This window comes from Frieseomelitta varia, unplaced genomic scaffold (genome assembly GCF_011392965.1).
Source record: "Frieseomelitta varia isolate USP_RPSP 00005682 unplaced genomic scaffold, Fvar_1.2 scaffold_332, whole genome shotgun sequence".
Taxonomy (NCBI): Eukaryota; Metazoa; Arthropoda; class Insecta; order Hymenoptera; family Apidae; genus Frieseomelitta; species Frieseomelitta varia.
In genome coordinates this window covers 402,047-422,119 of record NW_025110071.1, presented here as the reverse complement: position 1 = coordinate 422,119, position 20,073 = coordinate 402,047, and the positions used below count along the sequence as shown (strand labels likewise).

The 20,073-nt window shown below is 28.7% G+C and overlaps 3 protein-coding genes across 9 annotated transcripts; 2 read left to right on the top strand and 1 right to left on the bottom strand.

Annotated features, from left to right (window-relative positions):
* Window positions 1-13: 13 nt before the first annotated feature.
* On the top strand, window positions 14-10,527 carry LOC122530232 (mitogen-activated protein kinase kinase kinase 10-like). 5 transcript variants are annotated; one of them, XM_043657017.1, is made up of 16 exons: window positions 14-744; window positions 858-1,123; window positions 1,209-1,443; window positions 1,524-1,741; window positions 1,834-2,174; window positions 2,289-2,469; window positions 2,572-2,720; window positions 2,814-2,986; window positions 3,127-3,147; window positions 3,271-3,517; window positions 3,615-3,734; window positions 4,301-4,498; window positions 5,935-5,964; window positions 8,330-8,741; window positions 8,819-9,154; window positions 9,224-10,527. In XM_043657017.1, exons 2-16 carry the CDS (start codon window positions 933-935, stop codon window positions 9,948-9,950), a joined length of 3,579 nt encoding a protein of 1,192 aa, XP_043512952.1. In that variant the 5' UTR covers window positions 14-744; window positions 858-932; the 3' UTR covers window positions 9,951-10,527. The 5 variants fall into 5 exon arrangements, with proteins under 5 accessions (XP_043512952.1, XP_043512951.1, XP_043512955.1 ...); XM_043657016.1 differs by having other exon boundaries at window positions 14-1,123; XM_043657020.1 differs by lacking the exon at window positions 5,935-5,964 and having other exon boundaries at window positions 15-1,123.
* Window positions 10,528-14,035: 3,508 nt separating this feature from the next.
* Window positions 14,036-16,152, top strand: LOC122530216 (galactose mutarotase-like). 3 transcript variants are annotated; one of them, XM_043656983.1, is made up of 9 exons: window positions 14,036-14,216; window positions 14,304-14,483; window positions 14,587-14,735; window positions 14,804-15,031; window positions 15,085-15,249; window positions 15,320-15,420; window positions 15,490-15,595; window positions 15,677-15,877; window positions 15,982-16,152. In XM_043656983.1, the coding sequence occupies exons 1-9, from the start codon at window positions 14,135-14,137 to the stop codon at window positions 16,072-16,074; spliced, it is 1,305 nt and encodes a 434-aa protein (XP_043512918.1). In that variant the 5' UTR covers window positions 14,036-14,134; the 3' UTR covers window positions 16,075-16,152. The 3 variants fall into 3 exon arrangements, with proteins under 3 accessions (XP_043512918.1, XP_043512917.1, XP_043512919.1); XM_043656982.1 differs by having other exon boundaries at window positions 15,490-15,877; XM_043656984.1 differs by lacking the exons at window positions 15,320-15,420; window positions 15,490-15,595.
* A 27-nt stretch (window positions 16,153-16,179) lies between these two features.
* On the bottom strand, window positions 16,180-19,967 carry LOC122530215 (ATP-dependent DNA helicase DDX11). The gene is made up of 7 exons (XM_043656981.1): window positions 18,617-19,967; window positions 18,073-18,549; window positions 17,455-17,996; window positions 17,119-17,342; window positions 16,847-17,026; window positions 16,534-16,749; window positions 16,180-16,441 (listed from the first exon to the last, which is right to left on the bottom strand). Exons 1-7 carry the CDS (start codon window positions 19,297-19,299, stop codon window positions 16,190-16,192), a joined length of 2,574 nt encoding a protein of 857 aa, XP_043512916.1. The 5' UTR covers window positions 19,300-19,967; the 3' UTR covers window positions 16,180-16,189.
* Window positions 19,968-20,073: the final 106 nt, after the last annotated feature.

Genomic DNA, 20,073 nt, shown 5'->3' with positions numbered 1-20,073 from the left:
TATTTCAGTTAACTGATTGTCAACGATAAATGTAGCTCCTTTCTCGGGCGAATTCGCGATCATTGTATTGCGGATAAACCTTATGCAATTCAAATTTCATAAGCAGCCTTTCGAACGTCCTTTCTATGAATCGTGGTCCAATATATCACGTCAACGGTGGGGCCGTCAAACGAAACATGGCGTCCGTTAGGTTATTGCTATGAGTGCTGGTTCGTTTTCTATCATTAAATGTGGAATCATCGTGCGTTTTGCGGGCTGACGCAAAGCGTCGTGTCCTCGGAGAGGCAAACACGTCGCTTTCAACCCTACATGCTTCGTGTACATTATTCCTAGTGCCGATTCAATGAAAAGAATCGGCCTTACCGATAGTGACTTGTGGGTATACACACCCCGACGCGAGACTCCAAAGTGGTTTTATGGCATATCGAGCTTTTTTCTATTCTCCTGGAGATTGTTCCTTCATTGCTCCAAATAGGAGTATGATCGACCAGAAATCGCAAGATCTTTGTTGCTTTATTGCTGAACTTACGGATCAAAATGCCGGTCATCGTTAAGGTGTTTTTATGCAAGGGGTGATCACCTCTTTTCACCTCGTTTCTCCCGTGAAATTTTTCGCGCAATATTGCATTATTGTCGAGATATTTGATAGTCAGTTTACACTTGTGTATTAATTACTTGTGGTTGAAGAGGAAACGTACGTAAAATGTGCGAGGACGTGTACAGTGTTTGAAAAAATAATACAAGGTGTATATTAGACTTTCACCTCTTCTTATACATGTTATGCATCATTTACCTTACTTGAGCTAAACCAACAATACGTTTAAAGTGTTCTATGTTATTTGTGATTCTATTGGTAGAATGTTACACTAAGATTGCAAAACAAGGGGGTGTAATTTCCAAAAAGTGGAAGACCAAGAAGAGTGTGAGGCCATATGCCGCCAGCCGGGCTATCGGCAAGAGGCTTGTCTACCTTGATGGACCACGGACAACCAGATGCTCGTCATCGGAGCGAGCGATTTGTACTTCATCCAGAGAATGGATCCTCTAACTCTCATAGTCCTAACACAGCCAATTCATCTCCACGATATCAACATAATAGCAGAACAAATAATCATTCCACAAGGTATAAAATGTGTTGTTATCATACAACTCTTGTAATGTTTCACTTACTTATGATATTGAAGAAAAATGTATCTTGTGCATTTTAGTTACGGATATTTATATGGGCGTACATCTAGCAACAATATGTCTGATAGCAGTGTTTCTGACACACATAGTGGTGGTACAGCAAGAACTGTCTCTCAACAGACTAGTCCATCTCATGGCACACATTCTTCTTCTCAATCGAGACAAGACAATAGTTCAACAATTTTTACGGCGTTATTCGATTATGTTGCCCAAGGCGAGGATGAGTTATCTTTACAAAGAGGTGAAACAGTTGAGGTAAACTGTGTATTATAAACATATATGAAATTAAACACGTTTCATTGCAATGTTTAAGTATATTTTATTTTACACAATAGGTCTTATCTAAGGATTCAAAAATCTCAGGTGATGAAGGATGGTGGACTGGAAAAATCCATGGAAAAGTTGGTATTTTTCCAGCCAATTTTGTTGCAGAAGCAGAAAGTATCGATAGAGTTTCATCGGTGATTGATAAAGTTCAACCGGTTGAAATTGATTTTGAGGAATTACAATTAGAAGAAGTGATAGGAGTTGGTGGGTTTGGGAAGGTTTACAGGTATCTAAAATATTATAAAATACTTATACAATACAATTAGATCTATTGATAATTCTGCAGTACGGTATTTATAATAGTTTATAACATTCTAGAGGATTTTGGCAAAAACATGAAGTGGCTGTCAAAGCAGCTCGCCAAGATCCAGATGAAGAACCGAGTGTTACGTTGGAAAATGTTCGGCAAGAAGCTAAATTATTTTGGTTATTGAAACATGAAAATATTGTGCAATTAGAAGGAGTTTGTTTAAAAATGCCAAATATGTGTCTCGTAATGGAATATGCGCGAGGTGGTAGTCTGAACAGGGTTCTTAGCGGTAGAAAAATCAGGCCTGATGTACTTGTTGATTGGGCAATACAAATTGCTCGTGGCATGGATTACCTTCATAATAAAGCACCTATAAGTCTTATTCACAGGGACCTAAAAAGCTCTAACGGTAAGACAATTAAGAAATGCAGCTATGAAAAGAGATATTAGCTACTTGAATATATCTTTAAGTGAAATATGTTAGAATAATATATTATTTTCATTTTATTTTTATTGATAATAGTGTTATTGAGCGAGCCTATAGAGAATGATGATCTACAATATAAAACTTTGAAAATAACTGACTTTGGATTAGCAAGAGAAGTTTATAAAACAACTCGTATGTCAGCGGCAGGTACATATGCTTGGATGGCACCAGAGGTTATTAAAAAGAGTACTTTCAGTAAAGCCAGTGATGTTTGGAGGTCAGTTTTATGTACCTCCTATATTACTTCAATTTTAATAAATCGAATATTTAAATAATAAAATATATCTTTTCTTTTATTAACATTTCAATGTATGTATAGTTATGGCGTGCTTTTATGGGAACTTTTAACTGGTGAAACACCTTATAAAGGAATAGATGCCTTGGCAGTAGCATATGGTGTTGCAGTAAATAAACTTACATTGCCTATTCCATCAACTTGTCCTCAACCTTGGAGATTTTTAATGGAAGGTAAGGATAAATTCATAATCAGTTACAAAAGAATACGAGATATTTTAATTAGATATTTATAAATTTGGAAGTAAAACGTATTTAATTATTTAGCTTGTTGGGCATCTGATAGTCATTCAAGGCCAGGATTTGCTGAAATTTTAGTAGCGTTAGATGAAGTGCGTAGTGCATTTGCAGCAACACCGCATGAGTCGTTTCACACAATGCAAGAAGACTGGAGACTTGAAATTGAACAAGTTCTTCATGGGTTGCGCATGAAGGAAAAGGTATAAATTAAAAATTTCTTTGTCTTGTAAAAGTTGATTTCGGAAAAAATAAAATTCATATTATTATTGCAATTAGCGTGCGTGTTATTTATATCAATATAAATAATTTTTATAATCCTTCTTTTAAATGCTATTCAAAGGCATGCCGTTCATTAGAAGAGGTAATAATTACTTTTATTTATAACAGCAAGTACATATATTTTGTCATTACACGAATTTTTGTTTACGAAAATACATGTGTTTACTTAATACAGTATCATGATTTTTTTATGTTTGTCTATTAGGAATTGCGCTGTAGAGAAGAAGAATTAACAAAAGCACAAGTGCAGCAACGACAACATGAAGAAAACTTGAGACAACGAGAACAAGAATTAGCTGCACGAGAAATAGACTTATTAGAACGTGAATTAACTGTAATGATAATTCAGCAACAAAATACTCCTACACCAAACAAAAGACGCGGAAAATTTAAAAAATCGAGATTAAAATTAAATAAAAAGGAGCCAGGGAGCAATATAAGCGCTCCTTCTGGCAAGTATATTGTATTATAACTTACCCAATAATTTTGCATAAAATGTAAAATTTAATTATAAAGTTAAATAACCAACATACGTATTTATCTCTACAGATTTTCGCCATACAATAACTGTTCAACATACAGCATTAGATCGAGGAAAAGTACGGAATCCATCGAGACCGAATAGTCCACCAGGCTCGCCTAGTATTCCACGACTTCGTGCAATTGCATGTAAGTATTTTGTTTCTAAGATTCTTGGTAGTTCACAATTTCGATGAATAATGAATGATTTTGCTGATTAAGATATGTTTTTAGTATTTCAAAAAATTTAAATTACACTGTTTGTGCTTTGTAGACACATTGTATCGATTTAACATCGATTTTTATTAGCATGGTGTGAATAATTGATATATTTTTGAAATATTACATATATATGCATATATATATGCATATATATATATATATATATATATATCTACGTTGTGTTTTTTTTTTGTTTTCTTTTTCTTTTTCTTTAGTAATAATGTAGAAAAAAATGATATTTAAAAATTATCTAATTTGAAAATTAGAAGAACTGTACAATTGTAATCATTTAACATAGAAAACTAAATGTAAAACATTTTATAGTTTGAGGACTAACTTTTTTTGAGAATATTCTTAATGATGAATACTGCTAATAATCTTTATGAAACACCTTTATCTTTTTGAAGCGCGCAAAAAGTTTAACAGATTCTAGGGTAGGAGGGAAACTTAGTATCGTAGTGAGTAGCGTTTTGTTTTTTGTCTTCCTCCTTTAGTACCAGCAGATGGAGTAAAGGGTAAGACTTGGGGACCATCTACACTCCACCAACGCGAACGTGGGGCTATTATCACGCAACCACCAAATCCTGCATCTCCAGGTGGCAAGCGGTGGTCTCGCTCTGCTCCAGATCTTGAAAAGACACCCCTGCGTACCGCCCTGTTGGCACATCGTTCCCCGCTTCTTCAAGAAATAGGTAACCCCTCCTCCAGAAAGTTGTACTCTTCAGCAAATAATTTGATAGACAGTCAACCAGGATTTAACTGTCACGTTAGGATTAGCTATAACAACATTCCAGAAAATTCTAACAACATTGTGCAAAGCTCGAGCTGTCCACCTTGCAATATAGGTGAAGACTCAGTTATTGTGGACAATGATATTTATGAATCTGTGGTTTTGCATAACAAATCGACAAATAATCTTAAAACTCATTTCTCGGATGACCATTTAGTCATGGACAATTACTCAAAATCTACAGTTGGAAATACTTTAAAAACTTCATCTCCTAGATGTCAAAAACATGTGATTGGTGACTGGGAACAATCGTATTCTTCAAATTTTGTGCAAAGCGTAGCATCTAGTTTGGTTGGTACTGCGAAACGTGTGAAAAAGAAGAGACGCGAAAGAAGTAAATCAAAAGAATCGAAACGTCGAGATAGCTCGGAATCGCGGTTAGCCGCTTTTGCTGATTTCTTTCGTTCCCCCTCTGGATCAAGAAAAAGCTCTTTAAATTCTCCGCATAGTGCAGAACGAAAAAATTCTGTTACAATTAAACTCAATGATACAGATGGATTAGAATCGAGCCCGGAAAATTCTATAGGTAAAAAGTTTCACCATAAATCCAGAATTTCTAAAAGTCCTTTAAGAGTTTTTAATAAGATGAAAGCTTGGGGAAGTCGAGATGCTCTGGACGATAAAACTGTTGCTGTTAAAGTAGAATATAGTGCTTTAGACAATACAATATCTATACCGCAATTTAATCGACGTGACTCCGATCAAAGTAGTACAGTGCCTAAATTCTTGACCGCCAACTCAAGGGAAGGAATAGATTTCGAGAGTCTTGAATCAGAACTTTGTAATTTTGATTCCGAACATTCAAATGATAGTTCTATTTCGAAAAATTCTTTAAGTTTATTCCCAGATAATAAATGCAAGAAATCCCCTACCTCATTTGATTGTGTCAGTGGCACGTCAGATGCGTGTTTGAAACAACGCACTCCGCAAATAGATCAAAGTTTTAATTTGAAATCCTCATTAAATAAAAAATCGAAAAGTAACGAGTACTTGCGTAGTTGTGAAGATCATGTTGATAGTATCAATTCAGTTACACATGCATCTGGTTATATACAGGATTGTGAACGTCGGAATTTCCAAATCAATTACGGAGAGAAAAAAAATTTAATTGAATCTTTGAGGGATGCTCCTTCCCATAGAAGTTCCGAAGATGTAAATACAATTATTTACAACTCGTCTAAGATTTCGAACACTGAGAAATTTTTAAAGAAGAGTGATAAATAGCATTGCATTTCACAAAGATAAAGATGTGCATACTATTCGTAAACGCGTTTCTCGAAAATATCTTCTTTTTATTTTATATGTTTTAGTAACAGTCCTATATTTTCTTTACTGCAGGCCTTTCTGAGGAAAACATCTATCCCACTCGTAAGTCTCTTTATATTGCTGCGCAATTGTTTCACATTTTATAAGAGACCTGATTGTTTTTTTTTTTTTTTTTTTTCAATATTTCTGGCCAATGATATTTTTATTTTTTCGTTTTACATTATTATGAAAGTAAAGATCTCAAATGGATAGTGCCTTTATATGTTTATATTTTTCTTTTTCATTTTTGTTTTGCTAAATTGTTTATTTAAGTAGATTATGCTTAAAGCTATTTTCACTAGAGTGCATGAATATGCAGTTCGGTTAAATTTTTTATTTGCTGATTATCTAAAAAGAACATCTTTAATATATACATATATTTTTAATGATAGATGTACAGTTTCATATGTTTAATGATAAACTGTTTTCCTTTTTTATGTTGATACTTTATTTAAGACTATTTTTTTCTGTTGAATTTTTGGAATGGTACATATTATTATTATTATTATTATTATTATTATTATTATTATTATTATTATTAATATTATTATTATGTATCTTATAAATAATTTTTAATTTTATCAGGAATCAAGTGAAGAATAAAAATTCCTTTTATTATTCGTTTTATAATAATTGATAACTTTGTTAAATAATTTTAATTGATGTCTATCAAATTACATAATAGATATATTACTTTAGGATATTTTAATAAAGGGTAGCCAGTACCCTGCAATCTAAAAATTATTTATCCTAATTTAAACTGATAAAAACGTCATATTTGAACTGTAATTTAATGAATATATAAAATGTAAATGCAATCTTTCTGGTGTTGGTTCTTTTCTGATGTTATCTGGAGTATATAACATTCTAACAAAGCAGAGCTAACAGCCTTTTATTATGTCAAAAAAGATCATGTGCTTCTGCCACTACAACAAAAAGTTCTATATTAAAATTGTCTGTGTTAGAAGCGTTTATAGAAAAGAGTGTTTTCACAATTGTCATCGCGAAATTAGAAAAAAATATAAATCAAAATTATAATATTATGAAAATATCACATTTTGATTGCGGAAGTAGAGTTGTATCTTTTTCCTTACTGCTTTATATGCATCTGGATTAATTTCAGATTTTGTTAATTATCCAGCCTAATTTAACAGCGATTTCATTTTTGTATTATCATAGATTTCCGACATTTTTTAGAAATTTCTGAAATTTTGCACACGTTACATACAACACATGAAGCGACACGCACACTTGTATTTAGAAATAGAAATTTTTTCAATAAAACCTTTTCAGTTGGACACATTGAATTTTGTTTTTTCGTTTTCTGAATTTTTACGCTCGGTTTCCTTTGATTAAACAAATATATCTTAATTACTATATGTTAAACAAATATATTTTAATTATTATATTTATATGTACATTTTATGCTGAAATTGTATTTTTTGAATATTATCTTTATAAATCAATAATCTTTAACATATTTGTTTTAATTAATATACTAACTGAAAATGAAACAAGCAATAAATATTTAATATTATTTATTTTCTATATAGATTAATTTTTTATATATAATTACCTATAACCGAGCGTAAAAGAATCCTTTTGCATGCTTCCAGTAGGATCCTAACAGTTAAGTCCATTTGGGTTTGGTCTTTTTCTTGCCTTAAAATTCCAATCTCACTTGTGACAAGCACATCTTTGTTTTTTGTATATCCCCATTTTATATTAATTTGAATATAATATATAAACATTTTGTGTTTTATATTGTACATGACTATTTTTTATTTATTTATTATTGAACAAACAAAATTTGTAATAAATATCATGAGAAAAAAAATTTTAACATGAAGAAATGAAAATTATTTAGGATGAAGAAAATTCATTTGATTAAAATTAGTGCTTACACTTTTTTAAAAGTAGTTTTCATCTTCTTCTTTCTTTACACTCTGCTTCACTTTCAAAGTTCCAATATTTTTCAATATTTCAAAATATAGGTTTTATGCATTTAATATGAATGTATTTTAAATAATAATATACAAGCTTTTTGAAAATCATTGATAATAAGAAATAGTTTAAAATTTATGGCATGTAATATTTTAATACGATGCACGCAATACATTGTGCTTATACACATAAATAATTGTAAGTAATTTAATAACAAGTTGGCATGTTATAACTTTGATACTAAACTGTTTACATTAAATTTGGCATAATAAACACATGTAATATTTATAAAAGGCTTGTAAATAATTTGTACATAAAGGTAAGAAATAAAAAGTAATAATCGTGACATAATAGTTTGATTAATTTGATATTATGAAAAGGAAAGTAAAACTTTAATCATATTTTATAGTCCTAAGTACATATATCTTTATAAATATATAGCAATATCACCATTATTATTGTAGAAATCTGATTGTTTTTGTAGATTATACAACCTTACCACCTGATCTTTCAACTGATTGGATAACATCAGATTATCCTTTGAAGCCTGGTTTGACTGGACCTTACATTATGCCAATGCCTGTACCAATGCCAACACTTTATAATGGAGAAATGAAGAAGCCAAAGTTAAGCATAATAGAGCTGGTTTTGTATAATATCGCAGCTATGTTAGCTGGAGTAGCTACTGGATATGATGTAAGAATGTCAAACATATCTCCAATTCATCCAAGATTATATCCACGGCTTGGTGAATGTGAAGATGAGTCTCCTCGGTGGTGGTTTCAAGCAGACACTGGTTCAAACCGTAATTCTGGTTACCTTGGACCTGATTATGAGTTTAGTTCAAGTAGTGGTTATCCTCATAATACGTATCATGGACCAGCAAGACATTACAGGTATGAAATTGGAACATTAAATATATTATTAAAATATTAAAATTATATATATATTAAAACTAAAACAATCTTTATAGGCCATTCTTAAGTAATATGGGTGGTATAGCACCTGGTCTTCCACCCAATGTAATGCCTGATAAACCTTTAAGATTTACTGATTCACCACAACATTATGCAAGTAATACAAGTTCTAATGCACCAACACCAAGTCCCAGAAGAAAGAGCAGCAGTACTAGTAATGAAGATGTGTATATACATGATGCTGGAAGAGTTGATCGAATGGAAAGAGTACCAACAATATACATGGGCAATGTTACTCCTTTTCCAGACTATGGGCCTCCAGTATATACTGTTGTTCCACCAGAATATTATAGACCTCCAGAATCAACGTATTTTGTACCTACAGATTATCAGTAAGTAATTCATTATCATTAAACATGAATTTTTCAATATTATAGTTTCTAAATTTTTCTTTCCTTCAGTGATAGAATGCTTGAGTGTTCTGAATTTCCACATGCTTATGATAATCCAAGCAGCATAAATAGTCCAGCTCGACCAGTGTCAAGACTTCCTTCATATACCCATCATCGTACTTCATCAAATGTCTCAAATGCAAGTACATCAAGTCAAAGTAATATTAACCCAACATTTCGTTTAGAAGATGAGGATGATTATTCTTTATATTCGCCTGGACATTATTACCAACGCTCTTCAAATATTATTTCAAATGTTGGAACATATAGTCCTAGTATGCTTAATCATGAATATGGTTCTCAATTACTGACGCGTCAGAACTCACACGATTCAAATTCAAATTCTGGAGAACGACCTAGTAATTTAGAAGTAGTTAGTCGATTACGTTCAAGTTTAAAACGTTCTAATTACTCGTATAATTCTCCAAATAAAAGCGTAAGTAAAAATAATTCAGGTTCGGGTACTCCAACGAATCCCACTCCACCGGACTCTTTAACTTCTGAAGATTCAAGTTATGTTTCAGCTAAAGATAGCCAGATTTCTATAAGTAGGGTTCGATTTTCTCCAGTAACATTTGATAGAGATGGAGTTTCACGTGATCATAGAGAAACATTACTTGATATTCCTGTACATGGACAGAATCAAGATGCTACCGTACCCTTACAAGCTAATCGGCGAATGAATAGAAGTAGAAAACCAAGCATTTCTGAATTAGAAAGAGAATTTTTATCATAGCATTGGCTTATTTAAGATGAAAAAAAAAATGATAAAAATTAGGGATTGGAAAAGTTCTGTCAATCTTGAAAGTAATACTTAATTGCAATTACACGAATCAAACAGTTTATGATGCAGCAGAAATTTATCGAATCATAAGTAGAAAATACAGCGATGCACGTTGTCAAAGCACTGCCTCCTGCAAAACATTTTATCATGTATTAATACTGGTCATCAAATACAGTAAGAATGTAACATTCCATATACTGAGACATTCTTATAAAAGACTCTTGTATTCAATTAGACTGTTTTTAATTTGATAAAGAACTGATATGTCTCATGTATGTTTTGTAGAAATAGTATAAATATCAAAATAACAATTCTTGCATTGACCATTCAATACTATGGAACATTTTTAAATCGTATTTTAGGTATTATAAATAATTTATTCATACATTCCGCACATCCTGCATCTGCTGTTAGCATTTAGCATATAAATACCATATATTTCTATTATTTGCATGAGTTGAAAAACTTTGAGAAGAGGTAAAAAATATTTTAATTTAAATACTCTGAAAAAAACATATATAAAATTGCATATACATACTTATTATATTATAAAATTTATGATATTAAATCCTTTTTCAGAATATTAAAGATTAAATTCTATACATTTATTTGTTTGTCCAATAATATCTTAGAGAAACGAGAATTGAGAAAATGAAAAAATGAATTTGTTGTTCCTTCAGTTCTACAACTGTCTGCTCATATTTATTACAAATATTAATGTTAATCATAATTTACATTCCATCAAAATTTTTGTGACTGAAAAAGATAGTTAAATGTTAAAACTAATTATTGCATAACAACAGAATGAGACATATAATCAGAAAAATATTGATGACTACTTAACAGGATCATTTATGATTTTTTAAAATATTACTTTGTGACAATATATGTATGTACACTTATAGAATAATTTTATATTATGAATAATAGATAATAGTAACTTTTCATGAAGTCACAATGTTTTCCTGCATTTGCTTAGATATGAAATATCAGTAATTTATAAGAATTGTAATAGATATATGTTTTTCTTTTGATATTAAATTACTAGGTTTCTTATATTATTTTATTAATTTGTAATCTTTATATAGTACCATGGCACTAGATATACGTGTGAAAAGTTTGTACAGTAGCAATTTTAATGCATTTGTAAGCTGTTGGAATATGTTTAATTTAGCAATGCCACGTGCAGTTAAAACAATATTTCTTTTATATATAAAAACAGTATGTATTGAAATAATTAGCATACATATAGCAAAATGTTTGACATACTTAGTTCATTTATAAAAAGTATATAGCCATCTAATGTGTGATATACTTACAAAAATTTTAGAACAAGGACACTCCATATACATAATTATTGTACATATAGGTATATATTGGACAATTACTGTTTATTTAACAATATAATAATGATCAATACATTCCTTTACATTGGTTATATTATATAAAATGTTTTTTTTTTTTATTGAAGTTTTAAATGCACGAATATTTTAGAAATTATTTTGTATTTACTTAAAATGCTAATACATGATCAGAATACTGGGAATTATGTAAATGTACTTCTTTTCTGTTTTCAATCAACTTAGATAGAAAATAGAAAGGAAATCAGTTTATGAAATTCTCTATTTTAATTTATATTCTGCATTTTCGTGTTAAAACAAATTGAACTAAACTTAATTTTGTTATGTTTAATCTTGTGTTTAATTTATTAATTCTATACTAAATAACAACTAACTATGATTTAAACTAAACTTGTAAAAGTTAATCAAAACTTATTTACATGTTGCGTATATTCTACGCTATTTCATGGAGAATCAAAATAATTTTTATCTTTTTTTGATCTTATTATGAAAAATTAAATATAAGAAAAGAACAAATTTTTATTCCAGAACTTATATGTTTTTCTAATAATTTCCTGAATCAGTATTGTAGAATATGTCTTAATGTATATAAAACATTATAGAATTAAAGAAAGGAAAAAAGATAAACTTTGAAGGAAGTTTAACTTTTTTTTATCATTTTTACATTATAATTAATTTTTAAATAATTTATTAATTGTCTTTTAATTCATTCAAAAGTTTTTATACTGGCTCACTAACAAAATTCTTTTTAAAGTATTGAAAATATATTTGAATATTTTTGAAAAATGCTAAATACATTAAATTGGCATTTATACATACAAAAATGTATAGAATATAATAAAACATTTCACTTGAGTCATACTTATATTTTTTCAAAGTTCAGTTTGTGAAATCTTGCATATAAGTAAAAATAATCGGTTGACTGAAACATTTATCATATTATTAGAGATCTATAGAATAAATATTTCATGGATATGCCTTTCTATGTTGTACAAAGATATTCTGCGGTGCTAGTATCATGTACTTAATATGTTAAGAAAGACAGAAAAGTTGAAAATGCTTCCAAGATAATTGAAAAATATTTAATGAAGTCTTAGAATGCTAAATCAATACTTGTTTATAGAAACAATAACTTACTTATACCGAATGTAATATTAGGCAGCTATTAACTATCAATTGTGTAATGGCGTGTGATCGCCAGCAGTGCTAGTCTAAGCTATATTTATTTTTTATATATTATAACTTCTTTAGCTTAAAATAAGAAAAATCCAGTTTTGTATTTCATTAAAGACATTTGTAGATTATATGTTTTGTTAATTAGACAATATGTATGAAGAAACATTCAGAATAACTATATAAAATATATAACTTTATATGTATATTGCCAATAAGTATATTCTCTAATTCATATGTAATAAAACTTAATTTATATACACAAGATAATTATTTTTAATAAATCAGATCAATTCTTTATTTAAGCAATTCAATATGACCAAATATTGTTATTCTGAACATGTTTCATTCAATATAAAGTTAAATTGTAAATATTTTCTTGTTGAAGTTGCACTAAAACTGCATGCCGCTTATAAATAGTAATTTGTACAATAACACCTATGACCAAGAGGATAATTATGAAATAAGTGTGCTTTTAATGTACACAAAGTATTTGCTGTGGTATATATCCTCCATTATTTTGAATGTTTATTTGTTGCAAAATATACTATGCAATTTTATTATCCTCAATTACATTTGATGTTGAGGAGTTTATCACAATTTTATTAGAATTTTTAATTATTCGATATTCATGTGTGAAATTAATTTTATGTCAGTATTCCTTTGTAATATACAAATTTAGAGAACGTATAATGTACTGCAACTCGTAAATCCGTAATTATTGACGATTTATTTAAATTTTAAATTACTCTGTAGTTCTAAGAGTACTACTAATAAGCTAAGTGCAATGTGTTCCACGTGTATTTAAGTAACAAGTGACTGCTTTGGTGTGCGCCTTAAAAATAATATAATGCAGAACCCAAAGCTTGTGAAACGAATCTTTTATGTAATATAACTCTAATAACAATTGTACGAAGATGATAGCAATTTCAAAAAATTTTCTGCGATGAATATAGTTTGCCAAACAAACAAAGGTATTAAGTACTGCATGATTACTCAGATTTGCGAGACACTATAAAATGATATATGAAAAAAAGAAATATTTATCCGATTTATTATACAAAATTACAAAACAAAAAAAATGTAATTTCGTTGAAGAAATGCAATAAGATATATTGTCTTCAATTTTTTACTCAACAAATTTAAATGTAATAAAGCATGTGAAAATTGAATGGGATTGTATTAATGCAGTGTCTGATTTGCACTAAAAATTCATGTATTTTTCCAAGCATTGTACATTATTCTATAAATATTAATTATATAAATTATAAATAGTAACTTAATTACTATAACTAATTAAGTTAATTACTATAACTAATGTAACATTAAAGCATCACAAATTGTAGGTGATGTCTTACTATTATTAATAAATCATTTAAAATAACAGTAAAAATAAAATTAAATTCCTTTTCTTACTGTTTTACAGTAAAAGCTGCTTTTATATATTATTAGAAATGAACACATGATTTTCTATTGTTTAAACAAAAAAATATGTATTTTTAATTTCTTGTATTTAAAAAACTGAAAATTACTGTTTAGTATAAATTTTAATATTTACTATATTTAATAATTATTAAATAAAGTATTGCAGCAATCATAATTATGCCATTAAATATGGATTTTCATGGATGTAATTGTAAAAATGTAACAATTACAGAGGGAATATTTGGAGAAGTCTGGATTGGTAAGTTGATTGATATTACTTTTATTCTATTACATAACATTAAATGTATTAAATACATTTAAATTAATAATAGACTTTTGTAATCAGATAATAAAGATCAAATTTTTAATGACCCCCTACCAAAAATGATAAAATCATATACTATGATAAATACTAATCGAATGGAAGTTGTTGTTATTACCTGGGGTGCTACAATTGCATCATTAAAATGTCCAGATAAATATGGACATTCCGTTGATATTGTCCTTGGTTTTGATGATATGAAAGGTATAATTTTAATATTAATTTCTTATTAACACTAATATTAATAATCTCTCTAATAGTAATTCAACAAAGTTAAACAGTCATTATTAAAATAGAACTGTTTCAGGATATTCAAATCCTATAACAAACCCATTTATTGGGTGTATATTAGGCAGATGTGCAAATCGTATTAAAGATGGACATATCACTATTAGAAGCAGAGATTATGAATTAACAAAAAATGATTTTAATGGAAAACATCATTTACATGGAGGGGTAATAAATTATATATTATGTAAATATACAACAATAATTATATAAATAATAAACAATGTTCTCACTAGACAAATGGATTTGGACGTAAAGTTTGGGATTCCTATATTGCTGGCTGTTCAGTTGTTATGAGTTACTTAAGTCAAGATGGTGAAGAGGGTTATCCAGGTGCAGTATTAACTACAATAAAGTTTAAATTGACTCCAGAAAATAAGCTTAACATATGTATGAGAGCAACAACTTCAAAGCCAACAATAGTGAATTTATCACATGGTTCTATGTTTAATTTAGCTGGACATGTAAGTAATATTTTTTTGAATATACATTTAGTTAAATGTATAAATTGTAACAGGATTCTGGAGAACTTGAATTACGAAAACATAAAGTATTATTGAATTGTGATCGTTGGACATTTGCGGATTACACAGATCCAGTTCCAACAGGTGCTATACATGGTGTAGGTGGAACAGCGATGGACTTTCGAATACCCCGAATTTTAGGAGAATACATGGGCAAAGTATAATATAATTGCATGTTCTTAAAATGTTGAACTTCTTTCTTTAATTATTGCTATTAAATATTGCTAGATACCACCTGGAGAGGGTTATGATCATAATTTATGTGTCACAAAAAGTGGACAATCTGGTAGTTCATTTGTTGCCAAAGTATGGCATGTAAAAAGTGGACGGTATATATAAATCAAATATTTTAATTGTTTATTAAATAATATGATTGCTTTAAATGTATTGATATTTAGTGCTTTAGAAATTTATTCAGATCAACGTGGAGTACAGTTTTATACTGGAGGTCGTTTACCACCTTATATTATTCCAGAATTTTTATCTAGTTATGATTTATTAGAAGTAAATCAATATGTTAATTGCCAACAACATTCTACTTATGTAAACATTAACTTGTATATCATAAATTTAACTGTATTGCAGGACATTGAAGAAGCTGAAGAAATTGGTGAAGTTTATAAAACTGATGATAAAGATGAGGAAGAAATGAAAGTTGTAAAACGTTATAAAAAAATAACTGTGCCAAAAAAATTAGAATTTATTTTAGGAAAACATGGAACTCATTATAAAAAATACTGTGCTTTTAGTATTCAACCACAAAATTATCCTAATGCAATACATTATGTAAGTTTATATATATATATATATATATATATATATATTTTGGTTTCTTACTAAAATTTTTACTAAAATTACAAAAATTAACATACAAAATAAATTGTTTTCAGTCACATTTTCCATGTTCTATATTATATCCTGGTCAAGTTTATTATCATGATCTGACATATAAGTTTGAAGTGCATCTTGCAAATTATATGTAAGAGCTATACAATTTAAATCTATATTAAAAAAATGACCTGTGATAAAATAGTTTTAGTAATGTAATAGTAATTAATTAATTGATACTGTTATTTCTTTTGTTTACATTATTTTTTATCAGTTACTTTTTTTATCAATTTTCTTTTTATTAAAAAATTTAGCTACAGCACTCATTGTGCTACCAAACTTTTTATGAACAATTACTGTACGTTGAACCCAATGTGGAAGTGCTTTCGTTTTACAAGTATAGCGTTTATCTAATAATATTATAGTTGAATAATCATTAATGTGTCGAATAGCTCGTCCAATACACTGATTTACTGCTTTCATACATGAATTTTCATAGAAGTTTTGACCAGCATCTGATTTCTAATAAATCAATAATAAATTAGTATATGTACATTTATAATTAAGTGGTTTTTCTTGTTATGTTATAATGAAAAAACAAAATAAATACATACAACATTTTCGTTTAAATATTTAATTTTCTCTTGTAATTCTAATGACTTGATGTTAGGGTAAGGCATTCCTACAACTATAACACATCTTCCCAAATCATCAGAAAAATTTAATCCTTCACTTAATTTTCCTCCAACTACACTAAACAATAATGATCCATTTTGTGGAGTTTTTGGTTTTTTTACGTGAAGTGAATATTGTTCTAAAATTTCATGTATCTACAATTTATAATATGATTGCTCTACAGTTTATTCTAAATTTATGATTTTATATGATAATTTTATAACAAAATTTAAAAAAAATTTTTAATATTACCTGAGAAGCTAATTTAGGTTCTCGAAGAACATGTTTTTTTAAGGAAAGTTTTGTAATAATACCAGATTTTTCTAAATGTTTATATATTAGTTCTTCAAAATTATAGGAAGGTAAAAATACTATAATTCCAGCTGGTATGATATTACATAGATTTAATAATGCTCTTCCTAATTCATCTAACTGAAATATTTTATTGCAAGAGTCTATCATTTTTATTAATCATTAGAATTATTTATATTATGATTTAATTACTATCAAGATATTATATTTACCAATTTTATATTTTCTCGATTTTGGAAATTAAACTCGAATTCAATGCCAGTTGGTCCATGAGTTATAATGTTACAAACTATGTTTTCTTCAGAAACAACATGATCACATGAATATGTAATAATTCTTTCAGGTGGAGCACCAGCTGCTATAAATAATTGTTCTGTAAACTCATTCATTGGTGCCATTGTTCCCCCAGCTAATATTATAGCTCTAGCATCTCGAACTGTTAATAATTGTAAACAAATTTTTAAAATAATTAAAAGAACAATGGAATGTTAAAACCTAATATAAAATAGAGTAAAGTAAATTAAGTTAAATTAAATTGAGCTGCATACCAATATCATGGAAATGTGCTGCTGGATTTAACAGAAGGTATTTTATATTACTTTGTCCAACAGTTGGACCTGGAATGATAAATATGCGTCCATCACTACAGCAGCTTTGTAAACATTCTAAAAAACTTATAATCGCTATTATTGGATTATTTGTTTGTTCTTCTTTTGGTCGCACATCTATCACTGTATCAGATTTTGTGCTGTTTGTTTTAATTGAATGCAAAAATTGTTTTATGCCAGATGTCTTTGTATTATAATTATGAGTTTTTAAATTTGTATTATATTGTTCTATAAATCCTTCTAGTTTATGACTTAATTGAGAATTTTTAATAAATTTCAACAATTCAAATATATTTACTGTATCAATTTCTGTCATTACTTCAAATTCTTCTATTTTATATAACTTTGGTGATGTTTCTGCATTTGTAGCATCATCAGGATTTGATTTTGTAGTAGCTCCTAAAACTGTTATAAGTTTTCTCAAACAGAAACTTAGTTGAGTTAAGTTCAAAACATTTTTAGCTGAGAATAATGTTTGAAATCTAAAATTAATATTATTTTTATTCTTAGATATATTATTATCTATATTATAACAATGATTGAAATGAGATGTGTTACCTTTTTTGATATTGAGAAAGTTGACTATAACAATGCAATAAATTTCTGCCTGTAATCATAACACTATGTACATTTTCAGTGGCTTCAAGTAAATTATGTGCTTCATCAATTATTAATATATTTCCTTTCAAATTTATCCCTGAGTTAATTCTAGTATTTTTATGCAATATAGTATTGTATGGTACTAGTATCAGTTGACTGTATGGAACTGTTTTTCTTGATGCATAATATGCACAAGTATTAAGACTTTCTCCTTTTTGGACAATTTCTTCAATATCCTGAATCTCTGTCAAGCTTTCTCCTATTAATAAATCTTGATTTCCTGGCAGAAAAGGGCAATTATTGGTTATCTTCTTTCTTTTAAGATCTTTTTCATCTCTAACAGTTGCCTTTTTCCTTTGTAATTGCAAACAGCATTCATTCATTAAATTTAAATGTTTTAACTTTTTTACATTTTTATTAATGCAATAATTTTGCCTAAAATTATTAACAAAATCACAAAAAGAATTTTTATTTTATTGTAAAATAATGATTACGAAACTACCTAGATGATAATGTTATTACAGATACATTTTTTGAATAAGGACTTTTCCTGAGTTCTCCTATAAACTGGGATAATTGAGAATGAGTTCTAGAGCAAAAGAAAATTTTTACATTTTCATAAATTTCCTCTTTGTCTTCATCTTCAGAACTTCCTGAATGCTCTAGATCTTCCAGAAGTAATCTTTCTTCAATACTTTCTTTTTCATTAATTTTATCAACTGGATCATTCTGTGCTTCATGTTCATCCTTCGTAGAATTTGTTATATTTTTATTAGACAAATCCTTTCTCTTATTATTCATACTTTTACTTTTTTCTCTTAAAACATTCTTTTTTTGCTCATATTGAATAATATTATTTAATTTTGTTTGTAATGCTTGCTTTTTATTATTTAATTCTATTTGTTGAGTTTGTACAGAAAACCAATTATCAGAAGAGTTAGTATATTGTTTGATTTGTTCATCAAGTTCAAAAATTGCAGTTGTCAATTGATTCTTTTGCAATTCTTCGTAATCAAGTAACCACTTTAATGCACCACAAATAATTGACATAGATTTACCAGTGCCAGTTGGACTTTCAAAGATTCCTAATTGAGCATTTTCCAAACATTTATACAATTCTTTCATAAATTGAGTTTGTATTGGATATGGTGGGAAAGGAAAAGGAAATTCCTCAACAGTTTCCATATTAATAATTCAAAACTATATTGTAGTATTATTCTATAACAAATTAATATAACAATATCTTCTATTAAAATACTACTTATGTTTGATAAACGAAGAATTAAATGGACGCTGCTTTTTTTACAACTTAAGTTAACTAAAATACAGTAAAATAGTAATAAGAGCAAATAAAACTGTCGCACGTTGTTACCCTTTTTGTCTACGGCGCGTATGTGTCTGTCTTGTCGCGCGCTCCTTGTCTAATGACGCTAGACAAGGAAAGCAATAGTGTGCGACAAGGACATCCTTCGATCTATTGAAAAAAAATTCAACTATTTACACATACGTTTTTCTAGGACAAAACACACATAGAAAGAAAGCAGGGAGTCTAATTTTACGGAGGTATATAAAAAAGTTCGCAAATTATTCCTCTTAATTAGGTTTTTTTCGTAATTAGTGCGAACTGTCACAAAATGAACATGGTGGCGACATCTAGCGGTATCTCAGTGGTACTAATTATCTATAAAAATACTTATTTCTGCATTTTCATTTGCGAAAAAAGCAAGAAATTTTCATTTGCGAAAAAACCTAATTTAGCGAAATGGATTGTGAATTTTGGCGATTGCATTACCCTAATTAGACCCTTAGCTTTCTTTTCATACCCCATTTGACCCGTAAAATGCAAAAATAAGTTTTTTTATAAATAATTAGTACCACTGAGTTACCGATAGATGGCGCCACCATTTCCATTTTTGTGACAGTTCGCATTAATTAAGAGGAATAATTTGCGAACTTTTT